General features: G+C 33.3%; 1 protein-coding gene across 13 annotated transcripts in view; it reads left to right on the forward strand.

Annotated features, from left to right (window-relative positions):
* Positions 1 to 27,587, forward strand: part of PHF14 (PHD finger protein 14) — a 188,229-nt gene that overhangs the window by 101,619 nt on the left and 59,023 nt on the right. For 5 of the 13 annotated variants that reach the window (XM_005667646.4, XM_084977124.1, XM_084977125.1 and 2 more), the window contains one exon: positions 21,820 to 27,386. The exons of the other annotated variants lie outside the window; for them this stretch is intronic. In XM_005667646.4, the coding sequence (XP_005667703.1) occupies positions 21,820 to 21,832 (13 nt within the window). In that variant the 3' untranslated portion in view covers positions 21,833 to 27,386. Of the gene's footprint in view, positions 1 to 21,819; positions 27,387 to 27,587 lie in introns of those variants that run through there. 13 annotated transcript variants of the gene reach the window in all.

The raw sequence follows: 27,587 nt of genomic DNA on the forward strand, positions 1-27,587 counted from the left end.
TTTAGACAAGTTACTTGATCTCCATGGATCTTTCTTTTCCTATATTAATGAAGAAGACTTTAGGCTATATTGTCTCCAAAGTGTAGCATACCAGCTCTGATATTTAAAGGTTATGTGATATTCCAGGTTCCCCATACTGCTTAATTTGTTTATATTCTGTCATAAGCTCTCCATAAACACATACTTTCAGAATCTCTAGATTACTTTGTAACTGTGTAGAATGTGAATTAATATTTTTTTATTTAGTATCTTAGATTGGAAGCCATTTTTGTTGCCCTTTCTCTCATTTCGCTAAAGCAGAAAATAAGTCAATTTAAAACACCTTCTTCCTTTGATATACAGCAAATATTTCTTTTCTTTTTTAAAATAACTACATTGAGGAGTTTCTGTCATGGCTCAGTGGTAGCAAACCCAACTAGGATCCATGAAGTTTGATCCCTAGCCTCTCTCAGTGGTTTAAGGATCCAGCCTTGGCTGTGAGCTGCTGTGTAGGGTCGCAGATGTGGCTCGGATCTGGCATGTCTGTGGTGTAGGCTGGTGGCTACAGCCCCACTTTGACACCTAGCATGGAAACTTCCATATGCCCTGGGTGCAGCCTTGGGGGAAAAAAATAAAGGCAAAAAACTCCCACTATATTGAGATTTAATTGTCATACCACAAAAATTCAGCCATTGTAAGTGTAGAGTGTAATAATTTTTAATAAATTCATGGAATTATTCGGCCATCACAAGCCAACTTCAGATAATTTGCATAACCTCAAAAAGTGCTTGAGGTTGACAGTGATTGTTTACTGTCAATCCTAGCTCCTAGCCTTAGTCCCCGACAACCACTGCAAATGTTCTCCTGTCATTGGTTCCTTATAGCTTATTACTTTCCTGAGCCCCCCCTTTTTTATCTTAATATTACTATTATGCATGTTTCTGGTTGAATAAAATTAAATTTTGTTTTGAAAAAAATTTTAATGCACCAAAGGCAACTTAGATTATTTGCTGGACTAAGCTTCGGTCAGGTTTCTGAACTTTTTCCTAGGCTCATCTGTGTATTTCCTTATAAAATCTAGTTTTAGTGTGGATCACCCAAGATACCTAATAAGGTTCCTTATCCCCTGTCATCCCTTAGGTGATATCTGATCGCCTTGGACTGTGTTAAGAAAAAATCCTTTTAGGTCAGTTTCGCCTGAACTCTTCTTATTAATTTTCTATCCATTGATTCCCCACTGTGCTCTTTGGCTATAAATTCCCACTTGCTCATGGTATATTCAGAGTTGGGTCCAGTTCCTCTTCCCCACCGTAAAATATCATTGCAGTGGTTCTTAAATTGATCTGATGGTCCTAACTTACAGTCTTAAATAACTGGTGTTAAATATTTTTTTATTTAACAAAGGAACTTTCTTAATTAAAGAGGTACTTATAATAAAGTGAGTCTTGAAATGAGAAAAAATTATCCCATTTTATTTTATCCAACTTGATATTTTACATTAGATGTTTTTAAAAGAAACTTGCTGAATTTATGTGAAGAGCCTAAATTTTATTAAATGGTAAAGTGTTTCTATGTTTTGGAGGACAGTATTATATATTGAGTGATTAAGTGTGAGGATTTATAGCCACTCAGCTGAGTTTGAAACCTGTTTCTATAGTTTGTGAGCTCTGCCTTTTTCTGTGGCTTAGTTTCCTTATCTGTAAAATAGCCATAATCAATACTACCTAACCCATAGGTTGTTGGAGGATTAAAAGAGATGAGTACAAGTAAAGGGCTTGACCAGTAGTTAGGGAGTTGTAAATGCCTTATATATGCAAACAACAACTCTAATAAACCATTTATATAATGCTTACTATGTACCAAGTACCTCATAAATACATACTGAATCATTTAATCTTTATAACTACCTTGTAAAGTGAGCATTAGTATTGCCTCCATTGAACTGATGTGGAAATAAGGCATAGAGATCTCAGGTAACTTCCCAAAAGAAAATAGTGAAACTGATATTCAAATTCAGTTGGTTTGGCTCCAGAGCCTATGCTATTAATCCTATTCAGTCTCAACATAAATTGACATTTTAGCTCCCAGGTAGAATAAAACTTGCCTTTGACAAATTAACTTGTTGTAGGCTAAATGTTGACATCCCCTTCAAGATAATGTCTGATGTTTTGTTTTCTTTATTTTGTGGTTTTTAAAACTATGTTGGATGTTCTATGAGACTTTAGCGTTATAATCTTTATTGTTCTAAATATGCTTTTTGATTTTCTTTGATATTAAAAGGATTTATTTAAATATTCTAACCTCTTTTCCTTTTTAATTTTAAATGTTATTAAATTATTCTTTGTATTTTATTAAATTAGAATCATAGCACCTATAATAGATCTGACTTTTCTAGATGTCTATTTCTGGGATATTTGTTTTTAAGGAAATAAACTCAAATTATATCTTTTACAAATAAATTTAAGATGTTAGTATCTGAAGGGTATATGAATATGTTTACATTGTACTTATGTTGTATATATATATACATATTAAAATGGCATGTATGTACATACTTAATCGACACATAATGCAAACATAATACCATATATATTAATTGAAATTGATCTTTTGTGAAAATTTATGATGCCGTTTATTTTTACTTTTTTGATTATTAGTAATTTTAATTTTGGTCATCGATTTACTAAACGCTTTTGCAGTCTCTCTATCTTATCTGGAAAAGACATACATCATTGTTCTGATTGTAGATTGAAGGAATTGAATGTATAGGCACAATGATGTAAAATTTTAGAGAGGTGAGTATGTGTATTAACCACCAGTTGTGCCAAAAAAAAAAGAGCAAGATCACAAGCACATATATTTGCATTGAAGGATTAATTTGGAAAATAGATATACCTTGAATATAGTCAACCTCTTGATTACCTGTGATCTGAGAGGTTCCATTTTTGTTTTTGAGAAGAGGGGACCTTTAAATGAGTAGAACAATACAAGATTATAGACAAAGAATTGCAGTACTTTGAAATTTAGTGAGTTTATAGCAAATAAGAACATTGTCATTTCAGAATCTTCATAAACTAAATGTCAGTTTGTTCCTTAGACGAGAAGTTTGCATCATTGAATTGATTCTTTAGCATACATGAAACTGAGCCTTAAATCTCAGAAGTACATAATCTTGGAATTACATAACTTTGGGGTTATCCTGTTCAGGTTTTCAAATGTGCATATGTCTCTGTATGCTATATTTTAGTTAACATTGTTGTATTTGAACAGAAATTCTTTTATATTTCTATCTGTCTTTTATGATTAAGGAGAGAAATCATATCAAGCCTCATTTTCCCCTTCATTTCATCCCATTCACCTTATCCTGTAGATGTGGTATATGTCATTAGTATAACTCTAATTTTCTACTTAATGTTGTTGACATATATGGAGAGATTGTTAATTAGGAAAACCAAGACAATAATTTTCTTGCTTTTAAGGACAGTCTCTCTTTTAGCAATGATAGTACATTTAATACTTATATTAATAGGCTCAAAAAATGAACCTTACTTGAAAACGTAATTAGATAACCAGGAAGAATAGTGGGGAGGGTATAGAGCTAAAATTGAGAGGTTGGAGGCTATGTCACAATGAGGATGCAAATAACTTCCCTGGGAACTAGTTAGCTCATTCGTAAAATGAGTAATGTGTTAGATTGACTTGAGAATCCTCTTTAGTTTTCGCATGATGTGATTTTATTAGACCCTGGGATTGAAGAAAAAGAGAAGGAAATTCAGAAATGAGAAATATCCAGGTGTAAGAAATTCTAAATAATTTATAGCATAGACCTCCTACCAATAGAACTTTTTTATTGTATTATCAATCCATAGTATTTTTCTAATTTTGATTCCAGTTGTATATTTTATAGATCACAGCTTACCAAAAATATATGAGCTAATTATAAGGCAGGCACTTTTCATTTTTTAGTAATTGAGATGCAGGTTTGTGAGGAATGGTTTATAGTAGAAAATATTTTCTTTTAATCTGAAAAGTTTTTTGTCTTCTTAATTCTCTCAAACAGTATTATAGATTGAGCTTATTTAAATAGATTAAAATATATTTGTAGATAAAAATGACATATTACCTGGGTATTTATAGCATATCTCATATTTACTCTAGCTTTATAGCTCTTAATTGTTTTACATATATGCTATCTGGTTTCTTTTCATTTTTATTGTTAGTAATTTTTCTTTTAATTCTTCATTTTAATCCTTTTTGTGAAACATTTTCAAGGAGCAATTACATTTATCGTAAACTAGAAAGAAGATTATCAATTTCTGAATTAGTTCTTTCTGTTACAATGAAGTTAATAAGATTTAAACCTAAATATAGTATAGCTGTATACAGCAGGCTCCCATTTAAAAGAAGTTGCCTTTAGTTCTGGGCTCACTTTCTTACTGACCTCATGTGTTATTAAGAAAATACACAATCAAGAATTAGGTTGACATTGTGAGATGACTTGGTAGCTGACTTTTACCATTGCACATAAACAGTGTAGTTATTCCGAGTCACAGTATCACTTTGAGCCAGATAACCACTAAAATCACTGCACTGTGGTTTCCTGAAAATGCCATAATCCTTCAAATGCCACATTAAACCAAGAGAGAAAACCATCAGTAGTGGCTGCATAGTTACGTAGAAGGATGAGCCATGAACCAAGTGAAAAGATATTCTCGAAGAACAGTAACCTTTCCCTTGATGTGTGCATTTCCCATTACAGTCTTGACACAAAATGTTCAAAATGATTTAATGGTGGCATTTTGTTTTGCTGACTCCTTTTTTTCATTAAAAAGAATCCAAAGTTAGGATAGGAATGTAGAGGAAGAGTGACCAAGCACTGAATTCTATTATAAGAATCTGTTTTCAATATAAGTAAGTTAAATTTTTTTATAACATGACTTTTATTCCTACATTTTATGTTAACTGTGATGTACAAATCATTTAGTTCTGTTGTATCTTCAAAACAATGTTGTTTGCTCTTCACTTTTTTTCTCCATTGTCCTCTCTTTTTTCTTCCTAGTAACTCTAGATCAGAAATGACATGTCAGTAAATCAGAAAAGCTTAATTTAGTAATTACATAGGTCTCACCAATTATACTATACATAACCCAGAAAACATCCTAGATTTTATTGTCACTTCAGATGTATATTTAGTAGAGCTGATTTTACAAGTAAACAAAGTACAAACGGATTCACTCACTAGTCTAAAATATCAGTGCCTGTTAACTTTGAGATGACACATTTCTATTGGGAATTAAGTCACAAAGTTGTTCCACATAAAGCTAGTAGAAAGCTTATTTGAGCCTATGAAAACCTGCTGAGAAAGAGAAAGTAACCTGTCAAAAAATATTTTGTATGACCTTTGCAGCATTGGACTTAAAGTTTTAGGGTTGACATGTGGGTGCCTAGATATGGGTGCGAGTCCCACAATTATTTAAAAAAAAACTTGAGAATTTATTTTGCAAATAACGTATTTCTTGCTGTCTCACTTTCAGGGAAAAAAAAATGCATCAGATAGTGTTTGACTCAACACTGCTTGGTTCCCTCCATCCCCAAGAGGTATCTGTGGCATATAGAGGTTCTCAGACTAGGGGTCGAATTAGAGCCTTAGCTGCTGGCCTACACCACAGCTACAGCAACACAGGACCCGAGCCACCTCTGTGACTTATACCACAGCTCTCAGCTTCATCAGATCTCCAACCCACTGAGAGGCCAGGGATCAAACTTGGGTCCTCATGGATACTACTCAGGTTCATTACCGCTGAACCAGGAAGAACTCCTGTAGTATTTTCTTATAAATGGAAATTTATGTTTTTTCTTTTTGATTTCTATCCCAAAGTGAGTTTGCTAGATCTAAGTACATGCATATTTTACATTTTAGTAGTTTGCGTTACTTCTTTTCCCAATAGACGTGAATATATGAAGATTTTAATCATACAAATTTTTGGACACCTGGCGGCTAGAAATGGGACAGTTTGATTATATTTTTTGACACTGCAGCTGAGCATTTATTCATATATTGATTAGCCATTTGGATTTTCTCATCCATGTATTTTCTTTCCATACATCTCCCGTGCCTCTTTATCTATTGAGATGTTTTTGCTTCTTTAAAAGTGAGTTTGTCATATATGTATCTTTGTATAAGTTGTAGATGTTTTCTTTCAAGTATTTTGTGTATGTGATTTGCTTGCTAATGGTAGTTTTTTGAAAATTAATTTTTATGTGTTGTGATATTTATGTCTGAAAAAATAATCTGATATGTTATATGAAATAGCCAACGAATATCTCATACATTACTTGGGCAGGCAGTGCATATTATTTGTCTTTGCCCTTTAGATGACCTATGTGCAGTTTTGCTTGAAATTTTTTTTTTTTTCAGTCTTTTTGCCATTTCTTGGGCTGCTCCTGCGGCATATGGAGGTTCCCGGGCTAGGGGTCTAATTGGAGCTGTAGCTGCCAGCCTGCGCCAGAGCCACAGCAACTCAGGATCCGAGCCACGTCTGCGACCTACACCACAGCTCACGGCAACGCCGGATTGTTAACCCACTGAGCAAGGGCAGGGATCGAACCCCCAACCTCATGGTTCCTAGTCGGATTTGTTAACCACTGTGCCACGACGGGAACTCCTGAAATATTTTTAAAGATCTGCTGTGGTGCTATGTTATTTAAAAATAATTTTTATTGGAGTTCCCGTCGTGGCGCAGCAGAAATGAATCCAACTAGGAACCACGAGGTTGTGATTTGATCCCTGGCCTCGCTCAGTGGGTTAAGGATCCAGCATTGCCATGAGCTGTGGTGTGTAAAAAAAAAAAAAAAAAAAAAATTTGTTTTACATTTTGGTATTAGCCTAATATAAAATCACTATTTTACTTTATAATTACTTTATAATTATACTTTATAATAATTACTTTATTTTACTTTATATTATTTTATTTTACATTTACTAATATGTCATATTCTTCTGTAGATTTAAAAACATTTGTTTTTTCAGAGACTGTTAATTTATACACATTGAGACTGCACATTTTAAAGCATGTTAAAGCTAACTTGATGTTGTAACATTTTGTATAGTGTTTTGGACTTTGTTGACATTAAATACATGGTTGGTGATTGGACCTTGGGGAACTTGAAAATGTTTGGTGATTGATTACAAATGCAAAAATTGTTTCCATTTAAGAAGTCACTGGTGAACGCTGAATTGCTAGATTCAATAGTCTTTTAATTTTCTAAGTACTCTTCATATTTGGTCTCATTTCAGCATTTAATATGGATGACCAGTGTTCTCTTAAAACTTTTGGTTTTCATAGTTTCAGTGTTTTGTTTTAGTTCTTATCAGTAACAAAACAGTAGTTAAAATACTTGAACTTGTGGACCAAATTATTTAGGTTCAAATTGTCAGCCAACATTTGTTAGTTTTGACTTCGAATTGGTTATATAAATCTCTGTGCCTTAGTTTCCCCATTAATAAACTGGAAATAGTAATTGTTCTTCATAGAATTGCTGTGAGGATTAAATGGTTAGAAATATATAGAGGTTATATGCCTTCATCAATTCCCTCTTGTAACCTAGTCCTTTCTAAAACTTGCCTGTCCCCTTTCATGCCATCTTGCTTTAACTTTATATTAAACCCTCTTACCTAAAATGATCTCCCATTTTCCGCTGGAATGAGGACTTCTCAATCATTTAGTCTGTGTGTCTTGTTCCATCCATAATTCTTAGTGTATTAGCACTGTATCTTAATAATCAAGTTAAATTTAATATTCCCAGTCTCAGATTCAATTCTTATCATATAGTCTGCCCTTTACATATCTGAAAAGAGTAAAGAATCTATAGATGTAAAAAAACATTTTTTTTGCTTTTTTTTTTTAGGGCCACACCTCAGGCATATGGAATTTCCTGGGCTAGGGGTTGAATCAGAGCTGCAGCTGCCAGCCTACACCACAGTTACAGCAATAAAAGATCCAAGGCACATCTGCAACCTACACCAGAGATCACGGCAACCCTGGATCCTTAACCCACTGAGCGAGGCCAGGGTTCGAACCCACATCCTCATGGATCCTAGTTGGGTTTGTTAACTGCTGAGCTATGACGGAAACTCCTAAAAAAATTTTTTGTTATTATTGAAGTATAGTTGATTTACAGTGCTGTGCCAATTTCTGCCATAAAGCAAAATGACTCATTTATACATGTATATCCCAGGAGATTGGATATAGTTCCCTGTGTTATACAGTAGCACCTTGTTGCTTATCCATTCTAAATGTAATAGTTTGCATTTGCTAACCTCAGACTCCGACTCCAACTCCATCCTTCTCCTACCCTCTCCCGCCTTGGCAACCAGAAGTCTGGACTCTATGTCTCTGAGTCTATTTTTGTTTTGTAGATAGGTTCATTTGTGTTATATTTAATTAATTAATTTAGTCCGTTTTTTTAGGGCCATATCCATGGCATATGGAAGTTCCCAGGCTAAGGGTCGAATTGGAGCTGCAGCTGCCAGCTTACACCACAGCCACAGCAATGCCAGATCCAAGTGATGTCTATGGCTTACATTGCAACTCATGGCAACACTGGATCCTTAACCCACGGAATGATACCAGGGATTAAACCCAAGTTCTCATGGATACTGGTTGGTTCGTTACCACTGAGCCACAGTGGGAACTCCCGTGCTCTATTTTATATTCGACATACAAGTGATATCACATGGCATTTGTCTTTCTCTTTCTGACTTACTTCACTTAGTATGAGAATCTCTAGTTGCTTCCATGTTGCGTGTATCTTTTTCAATTGTAGTTTTGTCTGGGTATTTTCCAGGAGTGAGATTGTGGATCATGAAGTGGCTCTGTATTTAGTTTTCTGAGGAATGTCCAGATTATTTTCCATAGTGGTTGTACCTAAGGAACTCCCTGGTGGTACAGCAGGTTAAGAATCAATAGATTTTAATTAAAAACATTCTTATTAAATATTTTAAGAGTAACAGTCATCAGATATTAATGAGAACTTGGCTTAGGTCATTTTCATATAAAAATGTTGAAGCCTTGTTTAGATTGGGATGGTAGTTTTTGTCTTAACTTTAATATAATTTGTATTTAATTGAGTTCATTTTTTTTTCTTGGATCTGTTGTTTTGTGTGTTAAGATGCATTTAAATTCTTAAAAGAGTTTTATTACCCTTAACATTCCTCATATGTTTCTAAGAGTAGTACTTCATTGAAATCTGAATAATCTTTAATCTGAGAATATATATGCTGATTGTTTTTGCTAATTTTATCTGCTTGTTTAACACACACTCAAGTTAGATGACTATATCATAATCTAATTTTAGACTAGAGGAAATAAGGCAATACTTTATTTTGTAATTTGTAATAATCTAGGTCTTCTTTTTGTTATGTTCTGAAAGAAATTTGAACAATTTGAGAATTTCTAATTTGGCTTCCTGAAGTAATTACATGACAGTAGAAAGACACTATGTTTCTTTTTTACCAATTTATTTATTTGTTTATTTTTGCTTCTTTGCTGGTTTGTGTGTGTGTGTTTAATAAAGGTACTTCGATTTGATGTGGTGCCATTTTCTTTTGCCTCACTCCAGTCATTGGCATCTAAAATGTCTTCACCCATACAATTATTTCTTTCAGTGGCTCTTGCTGACATGAATTATGTGTATGAGCTACCTCTTTGGCCCTTAATACCCTCCTCACTTCTAGATTATTTAATTCTATATTATTTCATTCATGTTCATAGCTTCCTGTGTATATGTATGTACATGTCTGTGTGTGTGTGTATGACATGCATAAATACATGTATATGACTAATTCTAGCACTCTTTTCTGGTATTGGGTAAGCATTTAAAATATTTAATAAGAAAATCAAATAGAATAATTTAGGGAAATTATGATTTCTAGAATTGAATAGAAACAAAAAGAAAAGAAAAAAATAAAATAAAATACACATCTTTAAACTAAAAGTCAGCCAGGGTAGTTACTGTTTGCAGGAATAATTTTACAAGTTTTAACTTCTGGTAGAATACTTTTTACTTTATTTTCTTCAATATAAAATGTAACTTCGCAAAGGTATCATTATTATCTTCAGATAGAAATTTGCTTTGGTCACACACATAATACATGCAAACATATGCACAATAACCTATTTCCTAACATTACTATTTCACAAATTATCAAATGATTCAAACACTAATGATTATTGAAAATAACAGTATTTTTGATTTTCTGTTATTTAAAAGTATAAATTCATAAGTATTGTATATTTTATATGTAACCCTACATTTTTATTTTAAAGAAAATTATTTTTTTACTGTTTGGTTGTGTTCTATTTGTATTCTTTATCATAATAATCTTCCTTCTTGGAATTTATTACAAGGAAATAGTCAAAGAAAAAAGCGATTTAAAGAATATTTATAGCTATTTATGGTAGGAAAATTATCCATACCAAAAACACACAAATCCCACAGTAAAAACAGCTTAAACATTGTATAGTAGGGGGATGATAAACTATAGAAAATCAATAGAACCAAAAATGTTAAGTATCTTTTATAGATTACAAGATAATTACAAGGACTGAAGAAACCTATTTTAGAATATAAGTATATGCTACTAAATTGTTACATAACATAGCTAGAGATTGGAAAGGAATAAGAAATGACCATGTTGTTTTTTTAGTATGGTAGGATTATGAGTAAAATGTTAAATTTTTTTGAAAATTTTATGTTAATTACATGGATTTAATTTTTAGAGTCCTAATTGACCACACATACAAAAAGGTTAATTGAATGAATATTAATAAAATGGCTATGAAGTTCTTATCGTGGCTTGGTGGTTAACAGACCTGGCTAGTATCCATGAGGACTCGGTTTGATGCCTGGCCTCGCTCAGTGGGTTAAGGATCCAGCACTGCAATGCACTGTGGTGTAGGTTGCAGACATGGCTTGGATCCCGCATTGTTGTGGCCGTGCCCTAGCCTGGCAGCTGTATCTCCGATTGTACCCCTAGCCTGGGAACCTCCATATGCTGCAGGTGTAGCCCTAAGAAAACCAAAAAAAAAAAAAAAAAAAATGTCCATGATCAGCTCACTACAGCCTGTAAAAACCTAATACAAACTTTGCCAGAAACTGCCATTTCCTCAGGAAAATGTATTCAAATTAAATAGACAAAATTACTCCTTAAAAAAGACAGTAAAAGTAGCCTAAGTTTTTGTGTACATCTTCATGTCAGTTAAGCAACAAAATACTAAACAGGGTCAAAGGGTCAAAGGATATATATATATTTTTAAACATACCTAATTATTATAAATTAGGCTCCCAGTGTTGTCTGGCAATCCTTCCATATTTCCCTAGTCAACTTGAACTTTCATGATGGTACCTATTTCTATTCACCTTAGGTTTCCCATCTCATCAACTCTTCCTCCTTTATATTTAACAAATTGACCTTGTCTCCTACTTCACATAGAAAACAGAAGTTGTCAGACAGAAATGCCTAAACTTGTAACATGGAACATGTGACTTACATATAAACTTATGGATATCCATAAGCATCTCTCTTCCACCACCCTTTCCTCTTCTCCTTTCATAACAGTACAGTAGAAGAGGTGTTCCCTTTTCTTTCTGAAGCTAATATTTCTTCCGGTGCCCTGGATCCCATCCTCCTTGACTCTGATCATTGCCTGTTATTCTATAGATATTTTCAACTTCTTCTCAATTGATTCCTTTCTCTCTTGATAGTCCTTTTATAGATTTCTTTACCTCTGCCTTTACCTCTGCACATAATACTGTTCCTGAACCTTTTGTCCAAGGTCTTTTTTCATTCTACACAATCCCTGGTGATCTCATCTTTAACATGTCTTCAGTTTCTCATTATTGCAGAATACTCCCAAGTTTTTGATTCTAGCCAGATTCTCTCCACTTAGTGTCTGACTGCTAAAGCCAAATGCCTGGTAAGATATCTCCAATTGAGACTGCACAGGCATTTCAGATTTAATGTATAAATTATTGACTCAGTTCCTCACACTTTATATCTATCTGAACCTTCTGTCTGCTTCTTCACTTCTCCTGCCTCAGTTTTGGCCTTGCTGATATCTTGTTTGAGCTTTTATAGAAAACCTTCTAAAATTTCTGTCTTTATAAGCTCCCATTTTCTCCAGTTAATGCATTCATAGCCCTCTTACTCTATGACATACTTAATGTTATCTGTTTGCTTAAGTCCTTTCAGAAGATCTCCAGGAAACTCTCAAAACCTTGCACTTATTTACAAGTACTCTTTACCTATACCAAACTATGTGGATTTTCTGAAGTACTCATTTTAAAAATTCCTCTGTACTTTTCTTCTGCTTCAAAATGTTTTTACATGTATTCTCTCCTTAATAAATTCCTACTTATCACTTAAAAATTTTTTAATCCTCTGTTAGTCTTCCTCCTCCTCCTCTTCTTCTTTTGTTAATCCTTTCTTTAACCTTTTCTCCTACTAATCAAGCAAAGATAGTCTGTCTACCTGATGTGCTTCATTGGGAGTTTATGCAGACTGCCATGCTGGTAATTCTTGTCACTCTGTATTGAATCTCTCCTATTTAGGGTTGTAGGCTTTTGTTCACTTGACCCCTTCATCAGACTCTGAATTTAATCAAAGAGGTATACTTACCTTAATATCTCAAGCAGCAGGATAAAACTTGTTATGCTATAATCTTTCAGTAATTTGGATAGATAGTTTGTAAAAGATCACTTGGTTGTTGTGAGTTAGGCTTGGAACCCAGACCTCTTGACTTCAGTGTTCATTATCACACTGTTTCTGCAGGTTCTGTGTTACTAAGTTCTTATGATAATTCTACTCTTTTTAAAGAGCCTTCTATTATAGTACACAGTTGTGTCTTTATATGCCTTATTAACAGTATTAGTATTATTTTAATGAAATGTGTGTACTTTTTAACTTTGATTCTAGTATCATCTTAGTTGTCATTTTAGAGAATATGGTTCCTTCTTCTGGATTAACTCTACAGGTTTTTTCATTGTTTAAATACTGAAATACTAGATCTTTTGCAGTGTCATGAGTTTCCATATTTCCCTTTGTGCTAACAGCTATGTTTATTGTGACACTTTATTCATTTAGTCTGGTTGTTTCCATGTAATTGGTACACAGAATTTAATGCTTCATACATTTCTTGAGCTTTATTCTTCACAGTCAGATCTTTCTAAAGTCTGCACCCATTGTGGTAGTGGTATTATATCCCATAGATAAAATTGTTCACTTTATAAAGTTCCTAGATCTTCTTGTTCTGATCTTTGGCTGTCTTAAATCCCTGGAAACAGTTTTTTGGTAACCATGTGTAAGTTATTTTAATATTTAATGCTATCCTCGGCTAATCTAACCAAAGTTTGTTTTATTATGCCCTTATTTTAACTCTTTGGTGAATGAAAATGATAGAAATTTAGAAAAAAATTAAAACGTGAATAACCAGTTTCTTCAGCCTTTCTTTCATAGATACTACATCAGTTATATAGTTCTTTATGGTTTGTCTTTGAACCTTATCTGAATACTGCCTAGTTTCTTTAAAAGTTAAAATTCAACGTGCCACAGATGCGGCCCTTGGAAAGACAAAAGACAAAAAAAAAAAAAAAAAAAAAAAAAAGGAGTTCCCTTTGTGGCGCAGTGGAAACGAATCCGACTAGGAAGCATGAAGTTGCGGGTTTGATCCCTGCCCTCGTTCAGTGGGTTAAGGACCCGGTGTTGTTGTGAGCTGTGGTTTACGTCACAGACGTGGCTCGGATCTGGTGTTGCTGTGGCTGTGGCATAGGCCAGTGGCTACAGCTCCGATTAGACCCTCAGCCTGGGAACCTCCATATGCTGTGGGTGCAGCCCTCAAAAAGACAGAAGGAAAAAACAAAAAAATTCAGAACACCGGAAACATTTTTTAAGGAGGTACTTAAAAAGACATTAGTATGTCTGTATTCCTAAAATACTTAGGCAAATTAGAGAAAAGTGCTGTGCATAAAGGTAATTGATTATTACCTCATGAGTATATCATTAAGGAAGTGATTGTAAGCTGTGACTTTAGTTTAAAATTGTTCTTGCCTTCTGTGTGTGTATGTACATGTGTCATTTTTGGTACAAAGATAATACATGAAACCCAAGGCCCTAAATGTGATTTAGCTAGTTGAGCACTGTGAGAATTGATAGATTGAAGTACATAAAATTAACTTTTTAAGTATGTTCTCTCCAAATAATATCAAGTAGAATAGGAGTTCTGCTTTGAATGCAGTTTTTAGGCACTCCCTGTAATTGCTCAGTAAATCAAATAGACACAGATAGCTGCACAAGGAAGCTAGACCTAGGAAAGACTAAATCAGTGGGATTCCGTCACATCCGAGTGAAATTTTTTCAGTCAATAACTTTCTTTTTAAATAACTGAAAATGTCTAGACCAGTCTCTCTTACCAGTTTACACATTTGTGTCAATTATTAAAGGACCTTTTTGCAACATGACCTATAAATGTAGATACTTTTAGTAAGAAAGTAGAGGTTCATATAATGCATTGAGCACTCTAACCAAAGATTTCTTTGACTGTGCTTTTGACACGTTCATTTGTAAAGAAAATATGGAATCTGTTTTTCCTTTATTCTTTTGAAAATAAGATTCCTGTGTTTATTTTCATTCAATTTATTTCCTAGTCTATTTAATTTTTATTAAGGGTATTAAAATTCATTAATTCACCCATCAAATTGTGATAAGGATATGTAAGAAATGTAAGAATTTAGGAAATGGTAGGAATATTCCTTAAAGAATGAGGGAGAAATCTTCACATAAACTAAGGTGGCATTTGAGTTGGATCTTGAAGTATGAGCAGGTTTCATACTTCAAGATTGAGCTAGGAGGTAACAAATTCTTCAAGAGAATGAATGAATGTGAATAAACCCATAGGATGGGATCTTTGGAGTGATGTGTGATATAGGTTAAAAGTATATTGGGGCCTGGATTCTCAGGCTGAAGATTTTAAAAGTCCTAATAGGGATTCATTGAAGGTAAGATAGGATAAGGAGAATAGTACTTTATGACATTGGTATTGCAGTGGCCTGTGTGATAAACAAAGGGGCACCTGGAGATAGAAAAGTTTGAAAGCCTGGAACTTAAGACAGTTGGAAAAATAAATGGAAATGATTAGGTAGATTCAGGAGACATAAATTCACCCTAGACAGTACAGCAGATAATTAGCTAAAATGAGGCAGGAAAGAAATGGGGGGGGGGAGAAACACCTATTATTCAACCATACTAGTTGTCTTTAAGATAGCTAATTTAAAAGAATGGTGATATCAGTAACAGAAAGATCAGTGGCTGTTTATTTTTTGAAAATACAGTAGGTGAGTGGCATCACAGGGAATTGTGAGGTTTCTTTGTAGGAGTTGTTAAATTAGAAATTTTCAGAATGCATTTAAAGTTATGTGGTTATAAATATGGAGAGGAATCCAAATTCTGGAAATAGATCTGGTAAATGTTACAGATTTGTTTTGTATAACTCAATCCCAACTTTTCTCCCTTTAGATAAATGACTGAGTGCATAATGAAGGTCTGGTAGGAAATCCTGTTCCATAAGAATACAGGAACTGAAAGGATCGGGTAGATGTCCTTGCTTTAGTTGGGTGACAGGCTGAGTCCACAGAAATTTAATTATCTCATAGGAGATCCTCAAGATGAGATTGTTTAATATTCTGTGGGGGTTTGTTTTGGTGACCAAAGTATCTCTTTGTCTAAATAATACTTGTCTCTGCTTAGTTGAATGTCAACTGCGCCACCTTAAGTAAAGTTGTGGAATGGTTGTAATTTGCCTTCTACCTCCCTTTATTTTTTTGTTTCCACACCTCCTTCTTTGTGGTTTCTTTATACCAGTTGAATTTCATCTACTTTAAGATTCATAATCTTTAGGGTGCATTGAAGTTATCTGAAAGGCTTATTAAACCACAGAATGGACACTCTGGGGTGGTGCCCAAGAATTTATATTCCTAATGAATTCTCAACTAATGCTGATTCTGATGGTTTGGGAGCCACACTTTGAGAACCACTGCTTTATTCCAGAAGACCTTTACCTGAAGTCCAAAGATAGTAGTTCTCATCTTGGCTAGAGATGCAAGTCACTTGTAGAAAGAATTACAGACAACAGCAAAAATAAACCTCACTCTTGGAGATTGAGAATCAGTAGATTCTAAATCTGCAGGGTAGAACTTGGCAAAGGCAGAATTAAGGCTCTTTGAATGAAAAGGTTCCCTTCCCTTCACATTCTCAAGTTCATTGTTTATCCCCATTGCATCAAATTCAGCATCTTGTTCAATATCATCACACTTGAGTAAGAAATCAGTAAATGTGCACACTCCCAAATCTTGGCATATTTGTCTATTCCTCTGTTTCTGCCTATCTGGCATTCTTCTCCTTTATTTTTCTCTAACCCTGGACAATCAAAGGTGCCATGATATAAAAATAAAAACTTAACATTTAAATTTAAAAGGAGATTGAGGGGTGGAGGGGGGTGTATGTGAATCTTTGTATAGCTACTCAGTTTTTCTGTAAACCTTAAAACTGTTCTCAAAAACAGGTCCTTTAATTAAAATTTAAAGGCAGGTAAAATGAAACTTTCTTACACATTTTAAAAATTTTGTTCAGTATAAAAATATACTTATAAAAATCAAAAATATAAAGAGTTTAGATCCCTGTGATCTTAGAGTATCTTTTTTTATTTTTACTTTTATTTATATTATTTCAATGATTTTGTTAAATTTTTTTAAAGTGTAGCTACTGTGCATTATTTTGAACACTAAGAATATCAGAATAATTTGGGAACCATTTTCAGTCATTTCTCGATCTCCATTTCCTTCCTTTCCCATTTTTTTTTGTTTGTTTTTTGGGGGGGCATCCTTAAGACCTTTTTCAGTGTCTACTTCACTCTTCTCTTCTGTGTTACTCTGTACACCTTCCTACTTCACTGTTTTCTCCTGCCTTCTTTCTGTGTTTCTTACTTCTGAAGGCCTCCTTGGATCCTCCTCTATTTGCCTTGGCTGTCAACATTTTTATTGCGTGTATAGCTACATTCTGTGGCTCCATTTTATCTTGATTCCTCCAGTCTTCTGGAGTTTTCTCTTGCCTGATTAAATGGCCTGAACCTGAACTCCAGTCATTGAAGAAAGTCTCCCAGAATCCTCCCTAACTTTCAGAGTAGGCTATATGCTTCTTCATTTTCTGCTTAACCCAGATGTTCTTTACTTTATTCTCCAAATAGCATTTTTCCAAGGATGTCCTGAACATTTACTGAATCACTTAAAGAGTCTAAAATTTAAAATTGAATTATTTTTATCACTGTTCTTAGCAGTTACTTGGCCATTCCTAACACTAAGAATGTTGCCTTTTTGCCTTCTGGCTTTGTAAAAAACAATGGTCAATGATTTAAGATAATGTTTTTAGACCTAAATTGTTGCCGTATTGTATATAATTAAGAGATTAGATTCTAAAGAGGAAATTAGAAAATTTGTGAAGGAAACTTTACTTAAAAGTTGTATTTTAAGAATGCTGTTCTGGAGTTACCATCGTGGCTCAGTGGTAATGAATCTGAGGAGGATCCATGAGGATATATATGGCTTCCATCCTTCACTCTGTGGGTTGGGGATCCCGCATTGCTGTGAGCTATGGTGAGGTCTCAGACGCAGCGCAGATCCTGCGTTGCTGTGGCTGTGGTATAGGCCTGCACTTGTAGCTCTGATTCGACCCCAGCCTGGGAACTTCAATATGCCACAGATGCAGCCCTAAAAAAGCAAAAAAAAAAAAAAGAATGCTGTTGCTGTTCTATTAGTAAAAATTAGGAAAAAGATGTTTAATATTCAGAATATTTGATTTTGAATAATGAAACTCAGCCCAGCTGAGTTTTTCTTATTAAGGTGGTATTCTGATAAAATTTGGATTGAAAAGAAAATGTTTACTCAGTGTATTTTTTTACTTTATAATTAAGTTGATTTGATGATTCTGTTAGACATATGGAATGGCTAACCTGCCTCACACATTTAATATTCAGTGCATGATGTTCTTTGATTTTCAAGTCTGTATTGAAACATTAAACCTTTCAATAACTTAGTATGATGTATAAATCTTTTTGTTTTGTTATTAGTGTTTTTAATTTTAAAATTTTCTTTTTCTTTTAAAATAAATGCATTATAGACAAGTAAATTGTGTTTAAAGAAAACAGAAGCCTGAAAATGGTAACCATTAATTACATAGTGAAGTGTGGTATTTCTGGACGATGCAACTTTAGGGTAGTAAACATGATACTTTTTAGCTTATATATAGCAATGAAATATTTCTCATTTCACACTTTTATTTTTCAGTAAAATTTATTTTTTGTAATTTTAAATTTATTTTCTATTTCAGTTTGTTAATATTGTTAACTTATACAAAAGTGATTATCTATGATAAATTCAGTTGTTTAGAAAGATTGGGGGGTTCCTGTTGTGGCACAGTGGTTAATAAATCCGACTGGGAACCATGAGGTTGCAGGTTCAATCCCTGGCCTTGCTCAGTGGGTTGAGGATCCGGCATTGCCGTGAGCTGTGGTGTAGCTCGCAGATGTGGCTCGGATCCCCGCGTTGCTTAGCTCTGGCGTAGGCCGGTGGCTACAGCTCCAATTAGACCCCTGGCCTGGGAACCTCTATATGCCGTGGGAGCAGGCCTAGAAAAGACAAAAAGACCAAAAAAAAAAGAAAAAGAAAAAAAGAAAAAAAAGAAAGATTGGGACTCAACCCACAGTTTTGGTACTGGATATATGAATTAAGTTACATTAGTCATCTCTCATCTACAAAATGAAGGCATCAGCCTCATTTTTTCTCAGATTTTGTAACTTTTGTAACTTGAAGCAATTTCAAAACAAATATTCCACAGTCCTGAAAATGATCTAACCATCCATCTCCATCCATCCATTTGTATCATCTGCTCAGTATCACTGCTAAGTGACAGGGAAAGAGCTACTGCTGGGGATAGAATGTTTAAGTAACCTGTTACCTTTTGAGGCAGATGTGATTATTGACAATATCTTTCTCCAAGTGAGCTAATGTATCTCTTCTTAATGACCTGAGTCCTTGGCATCATATTGAATAAGTGCAGTCCAACATCTAGTATTAGAAACCAGTGATATTGTTTTCTGGGTTTTCTTTCATTTTGAAATCAAACATCCTGTTTCATCTGTTCCTCCTATAACAAGGTTTCAATTTGTCTTGGTTTTGTATATTTTCTGACATATGAAACAGACATATTAGTGAAATTGGGGTGAAATGAATCCATAAATAAATTGGATATAAATTTTGGAGTTGATGGATTTTGATATCTAGGTAATAATATATAAGAATCTTGTATTTTTAACTTTTTAATTGAACCCCGTGGAAATGTTAAAGTCTTTGGAACTGGGAATTAAAATAGTACTAATGTTAGATGCTTACTATATCCCAAGTTCTAGTCTCTGCTCTCTAAATGTATTATCACATTCAGTTTTTAGCAAGATTCCTATGAGGTATGCACTTCTCCATTTTGGATATTAAGTAACTGAGGTACAGAAGCATGCTAAGCATCATGATATAGAAATTATTTCCATTACACACTGAAATTGTCTTATATAAATTATGTATTAGAATATAGTTTCTTTCCATCTAATAAACATTACTGTGGTGTTTGATAATCTACCGTTATTCACATTAGTTGCTGAGATTTATAGAGTACTTATTAAGGGCCAGTCAGTATGCTAGTGCTTTCCGTATTTTATGTCATGTAATCCTCAAGGCAACTTCATTAGACAGATACTGATTTTATCCCTATTTTAATGGGTAAGGAAACTGAGAAGTATTACTTGTTCAAGATCACACAACTAGGAAGTAGGAAAATTAGAATTTTCAGTCTAGGCAGTCCTGACTATGTAGCTAATGCTTTAATCATTAGGCGTACTCGCTTATTAGTCTACAGTGCTTGTGTATATGTATTTAACTTTGTTGGGACAAAAGTAGATGCTTCTTGACAGGCAGTTCCAACTACACAAGATACAGAACACTGGTATTTGTATCAGGGAGCCCCTTTGAAAATAGTTAATTCCCTTTTTCTACATTCATTTGTAAGTAAGCTTATTAGGAGCATATGGAATAATACAAAAGCCAAGACTTGATCTCTGATATAAAAGACCACATAGGCTTTTATCTTACCTAGTAATAGCTGCCAAGACAAGTTATATTGCTTATTTTGGATTTTAAGTGAAATTTTAAGACGGAGGAATATTAGTGATAGGTTTTTAGTTTTTTTAAAGTTAAATTTAAGATTTAAAGACTTCTGTGATATCTGATATATTTATATTCAAATTCCTATCAAAGTTAAATACAGATATATCTTTGGGTTGTCTGCTAGTCTCTGTCCTTTGTGCATGTAATTAAAAGTTAAATGCACTTCTGTGATAAATAATGTGATTGCTTCCTCTTGCATTATGCTTATCTAATGCTTCACCTTCAGACAAAGCACGTCTTAAAATATCAGATTCCGAATATGCTTAAAGCTCATCACTTGGAGACTGAAGCACTGAGAAAAGTTAGCACATGTGACTGTGTTCAACACAGGAATTCAGCTTTTCATGTTTCCCTGTTACTCAACAAGGGAATTCTGCTCCTCTGTTTACTAAGTACATTTTAATAAGTACATTTCTCTGAAAACTGTGTTTCACGTTATATTCTTTTTTTCTTGTACAGTTTTGTTTTTCCTTTCTTTGAAGCTCCTCAGTTTGGGATGGTAGCTCTTCTCAGTAGTGCTTTATTTGTCTGTGATTGTGCCACTTTTCACTTTCTTTTTCTCAGTGTAACTTAGAAGCATTAAACACATCTCTCTAAAAGTTAAACATTGAAACAAACTTTTTCTGTGATGTGTGATTAGTTGACAGTTTCACTTCATCTACACATATACAAATATCTGAAGGAAATGAAAAACTTTTGTTTACCGCAAAAAAAAAAAAGTTACTTCTAATAAACTAGGCATCTAAAAGTTCTCCTCTGAAAATGTGATGACAGGGAAATAAATACAAAAAGTACTAAAAATGTTTTGAAAAATAAATACAAGTGAATGAGTTTTGAGTATTTGGCCAAAATTAGTATATTTATAATCAATGACCAGGTCTTTACAGTAAGGTATATTCTTTATTGTTTTTGTTGCACAAAATCACTAAAATAGTAGTTAGGGATTTACTTTTCATACTTGTAACCAAACATTTTAATATAGCCTTTAAATAAGAAGGCAGTGTAAGCCCAGGGGATGAGAATCATCTGAAAATTTCCTCCCTGAGACTCTACTTAAGTAGAACCAGCTTTGTAGTATACTGACTAGGTGTATTTGGTTTTAGCACAATTGCATGCTTTCTCAAGCATTGTTACATTGCCATATTTGATTTTAAAAAATAGCAAACTGCTATTTTTAAAACACATATTAATCAAATTATATGTTTGCCTATGTAAATACAAACCCTCATTTTCATATTTTCTTTCTTTGTTTTAGTAAGGTAGATTTATTTCAACAACTGAAAGTAATAATAATACAAGAGGAGGCAACTCAAGGTTTCAAATGATAAAATAGTTTCATTAACTAGTAAGAATCTTTGCAAGATCATGGCATTTAAGTTTAGGGCATCTATCTCTTTGGACCAGATCATATGTTATTTGAATCTACTGTGGTATTGTTAGTATGTTTCATAAGACATAGTGCAGAGCTGCTGTGATCTTTAAATGTTAATGTTCTTTTCTTATCACTTTACTGTGTAGATACCCTTCATGAGACCCAACTCTGCCACAGCTCATCCTCGGAGGCAATCCTGGAAACCTCTTTTATAAGTGTGATTTTAAAAATGTGGATAACACTCTCAATAGAGTACATAAAATAAAGGAGAACAGCTATCTTGTCCTTCCCATAAGCTTATCACTGCAGAAAGTTGCCTTTGCTTGTCAGGTTTGGATAGAATGTAATTGATTGGTTTGTTACTTGGACTGACAAGGCAGTTAATTTGCCTGTGTGGATTTTTTTTTTTTCTATTTTTTTTCTTCGTCTACTTTTTTTTTTGGCACTAATCAGAAACATATGATATGTGCATTGTTGAAAAATACTAGATAATGTCTTGTCAGAATTGTCCTATTAAGTAATGTCTTCCCCTCTTGCTTCTTTGGCAAATGATGTACAGTGTTTGGACTTAATGAAGAGCTATAGAAGCCTGTGGGACTTAACATGCAATGCGCTGCTCATTGTTGTTGAACAAATCTAGTAACAAACAAGAAAGACAATGCATTCCATTAGTCTGGTATTCTGTTCATCCAACTTAATACATCTATTAATATATGAAATGCTGCACCAGGAAACAACTATAGACTCTATATTAAGTATTCTATTTATAATATTCAGCAAGAGTGAAAGCATATTTCATTTTAGTTTTGACTCATTAGTCCTAGTGTAAAAGCACTAATATTATTAGCATGCAATTTTTACAACTTCAGATGTTAAGCTCGTAAATAAGAATATATCTGAATATATTTGTGTTGATATCTAGATATTTTTAGTAATGGTCAAATTTATTCAGTCTTTATTGATTTAATACAAACTTTCTGTGATCAGTATAATTTTTTCTCAAACTTAAATATGAAGTAACAAAATAAGGAGAGAGATACAAAGCTTATTGACTATACAGCCTGCCAACTGAAAGATCTTCATCAACATCTGTATCTTTCCAAAGGTTTACAGAATTAAAATTTGGTCTTCAAGCTTAAATGATCCAGTTTTAAGTCAACGACAGAAATATGTTGAATATTTCATCATTTCATCTTGAACTGATTTAAAAGAGACTCTTTGCTGAAATTGAAACGCACATATACATGTAAATTGTCAACATGTCTCTTGGAATTTCCTGATGTATAAATGCGGTTTGAGATATCTTTTTAGGTATAGTGGCGATTGAAAAATAGCTTAAACATTAGGGATAGAGTAGGAAATGTTATAGATACTCAAAAGCAAGTGTAAATATAAAGTTACTGTATGCTAGTAATCTATAGTAAGAATATATTATTGGACGTTTAATAAAAGTAATGTATAGACTATGTATAAACTGAGGTTATTAACTCATCAAAAGATCTGATAACGGGAAAAAATTTTAGTACTTGTAGCAAAACATGTAGCTTTTTTTTTTTTTTTTTAGAAAGAGGACTCATTATTTATTATTGTGTAAACTTGAGAAAAAGTTGGTAATTATTACTGTTGCTGAACTCCAGTTGATTTTCAGAAAAATGGTAGATTGCCATTTCCTTAAAAAAATATGCTAATGCTTTGGGACTTGACCCTCCTTTGATATATGGTAAGAAATTACTAGTGGTCATTTTATTTTCAATTTTTTTGAAAAGTCATGAAGCCTTGTGGTTCTGGTGTTACTATTAATCAAAATCCTTTCCACTTGGTTCTGTTTAGAATACCACATTGTCATCATTCTCCATCTTAAACTTCAGTGATGGATATACTGTTCCATATTTGGTGCTAGTCCTAAGAAATCTTTGTCACACATTGCAGACGTAAACCACATAATTCATAAGATCATTGGTCCTGCAAATATATTATTTGGAGCAGAACTTTTGAAGAGAATAGAATAAAATACTTTCTCCTAATAATTTCTTAGACATTCTCATACTTCATGGTATAAAAATTAACACTTTTCCATAATTGAACCAGTTGCTGTTCATAAAAATACACTTAATAGTTCATATTTCGTAGACATATATAATAGAAAACAGCTCAACAAGTAAATGATAGTTATTTGTCATGTAATAGAAAAAGAAAAAAATGAAATATCAAGAAGGAAATTAAACAACTTTAAAATACAAGAAGGATAACACGGCAGCATATGGCAATGATTCTCTAACTTGGTAGCGCATCAGAACCCTAGGAAGGACTTGTTAAAAAGCAGATTGCTGCCCTACTCCCTTCCTTATTTTACTCCTCCCATTTTGCTTCCTCTCACTTTTCCCTGCGGTTTCTGATTCAGTGGGTTTGGAATGCCTGGAAATTTGCATTTCTAGCAAGTTCCCCGAGTGATGCTGATGCTGCTGGCTAGGGACACCACTTTGAGAACCATATGTATATAATATTTTTAAAAGAATCATGGTCTTGTTGACATTGATTGATTGAAAGTGGCTTTAGTTTCCTTGAAGGTGCCCTTAAATTTTCAAAAATATTTGTTTCTAGATAAAAGAGTTTATAGGGGTTTCATCTGCAGTACATATAGTATAACTTCTTTAGTATATATAAATTCAGTCAAACAGATGTTTATTTTATACCTATTATAGGGAGCATTACTATTTTAGGTACAGAAATGAATCAAGGAACATAGCCTTTGACCATAATTCACTAATTCCTTTGTTAAGAAAGGTTTGAAATTAGGGTTATGTTTAACAGGAAAACAAAATTTAGCTATGAACTTTATCTCTAAGTTTGTAAATTATATTTATTTAACATTTATGTATCATTGTTATTCATGTTTCTTGAATGTTTATCTGACTTTACATTTATAATGTTAACAGATCCCTGACCAATAAATAATAAGAGTATTCACACATTATTCTACTTCCCTGTTTTTATATCCCATTACTTAATGAAATCACTCTTTTTTAATGCATAATAGTCCTTATTTGACAAAACTCACCACCACTTTACTTGATTCACAGTGTAGGACTATTACTATTTCACCAAAATCTATTCAAGGAATTCAGAAGGACTCTGTAGCAAAATGGAATATTAACATTATTAATTTTTTTTAATTTTCTGAAATCATTTTGACAATTGAAACTTGTCTTAAGAGACTCAGCTTTAGAGTTGCATAGCATATGAAGGCAGAAAATTTTTCCTACCTGTCTGTGTCAACTCTTTGTCAAAATACATAATACTAAGGATTGTGATTAAAAATACTGCTGAGCTGGACATGCCTTGCCAATACTTTCTTCATAAAAACGTAGGCCTTTTTTACCCAGTACTCTTAAGACTTTCTGCAGGCCTGCTGATAAGACTCACTACTATTCAGGTACATAAGATATAATGAAATTGGATGTTCATGCTGGGCTTTGTAAATAAAATTAGATTGACCCCCCAGCCATTATCTCATTTATCTGATTTATGCTGTAAAAATCAAGATCTACACTACTGATTAGAGCATAATTAGTTAATTATGAATAGGGAAATACAAAGTTATATGGGGCTTGAGCACAGCAGGTTATACTGCTGAAAAATTTCCAAGGGCATGAGCAGATGGAGATCAGTTTATTAAAGAACAAAGCAGACATGTTTCAGGTATGGCAATGTCTAATCATTCTCTGATGCTGTGAAGAGGTACCTGACCTTATTGTGTATTTTTATATGAATTATTTTATTTCATGTTTTATTTTTTTTATTTCACTTTTTATCTTCTAATTTGGCTGTTGTAGATGTAGCTAATTGAATTGATCTCATCATTTAAGTGATCATTAAATGTGAATTTGGATTTCAATAATTATCTGAATATTTTTCAGATTAATACACTTTAATATGTAGAGAATATTTTTGTCCTTCTTATTCATTCATTATTGCTCATGATTTAAAAGTCTATATTGACATTAATGAAAAAAATATGTTCAAGACCTCCACATTAGTCTTTATTTGTGATATATGATATAAAAGACATTTTCTAATTATTTTATTTAGAAAATGCTCATATAGGTGATTTACACTAAAAGTGCTGTGAAATATAAGGAATAAAGTTTCCCGTTATTTCTATTAGATATTATTCTAATATTGGTAGAATGAAGAATTTTGTGCAATCTTGTATTATCTTAAAAGTGATTTAACTCATGGGCCACAAACCTGCATTTTTCTCCATCTATTAAAATGAGTTATTGAAATAATTGGCTACTTACTGTTCAGTGAAAGAGTCTATCACTGCTGGTTAATACATTTGTGTAGGTGTTCCAGCTGCTAGCAAGATTTTGTGTAAGTAATGTTAATATTCAAGACCAATTCTTTTCATCTTTCTTACATAGAATTTTTACATAGAAATGATGAAAAAGTAAGAAAATCCAACCCATCAATTCTCTTGGCATTTAGTTGTGTTTTGTTTTGTTTTATAAGTGAACAGATGTAAGAGTATATTCTCAGAGTCACTTCTTTAGTCTATATAGACTTAGAAGGGATCTAAATCATGTTTATTGACATAAAAAATAGCTGTGATTATGAATCAACCTATATATCATGTTTCAAGTCCCATATTGTGGATTTCTTCCAAAATTTAGCTCATCATCTAGCTATAAATTATATATATGGGAGATGCACTTAATTTCTTGATTAGTTTGAAAAAGTTATCTAGTGTACTCTCTGGGAAAATTATCAATTGGAAATAAAGGGAATTTAAGAAACCCTTGGGAGGAGTTTCCATTTTGGCTCAGTGGTAACAAACACAACTAGTATCCATGAGAATGTGGGTTCGATCCCTGGCCTCACTCAGTAGGTTGAGGATCCAGCATTGGCCGTGAGCTGTGATGTAGGTGTAGGTAGTAGACGCAGCTCGGATCTGGTATTGCTGTGGCTGTGTAGGCCGGCAGCTGCAGCTCTATCCCTAGCCTAGGAACCTCCCCATGCTGCAGGTGTGGCACTAAAAAGCTAAAAAAAAAGAAAGAAACCAACCCTTTGGAACACTGGCCTGTCTCTGAGGCATAGACAGAAATAAATCAGTTGTTTTGTTGTACTTGTATGCATATTCTCAGTAATTCAGGTAAACGTATGACTGATTGCTTCTATGGGTCATAGCACATATGAACATGAATCATTTTCTTCCTCTTCTTTGTCTAGGGTGCTATACTTAACCTTAAGCTAAGTAAGTATTTTAAATACGTATAGAATTACGTTTATTTGGTGACTGGATTTTACTAAATCAGTGTGTGTAAGACCATATAACATAGCTGCTTTATTATTTACATCTGTGTCCTTTATGAATCTGATGCCTAGGAGGTTGTATTTAGTAAGAATCTACTTAAAAAATCAGGTTTCCTTTTCTTATCAATGGTCTCGATTTTATTTCACTTAAATTTGTAATTGTAGAATGTCCTTTAATGTTAATGTGTACAATCGTATTAGATGTTTAAAGAATACTTCTTTAAGCATCTAGTTTGCATTTTTTAAAAAAGACAGTGTTTAGTCATAGGTTAGTTTATATTATCTTTTAATATTTTAAGACATTGCCTTCCTATGTAATATATGTGATACTGGTATATTATAAAAGTCTGTTTTTATTACATAGACATTTGTGTTATTTAATAAAGTATATTGTGTTATATCACTGTGCCTGGGTCAATGACTGCTTTTGCACAATATTCTTAAAATATTCATTAGTTAGATAAATATGTGCTATGTTATGTGTTGCAGTTATGTGTTTAGAAGTACATATAAGAAGTAGAGGTGGAGATCATAAATAATACTTTGATAAATAATTACTTCAACTCTATTTCAGCTTTTAGGTAGCAGAATGATTGCAGAT

The sequence above is a fragment of the Sus scrofa genome, chromosome 9, assembly GCF_054392235.1.
Source record: "Sus scrofa isolate SSC_HxYL_T2T_F1_AM1 chromosome 9, Sscrofa_HxYL_maternal_Yorkshire_Landrace_v2.0, whole genome shotgun sequence".
Lineage (NCBI taxonomy): Eukaryota > Metazoa > Chordata > Mammalia > Artiodactyla > Suidae > Sus > Sus scrofa.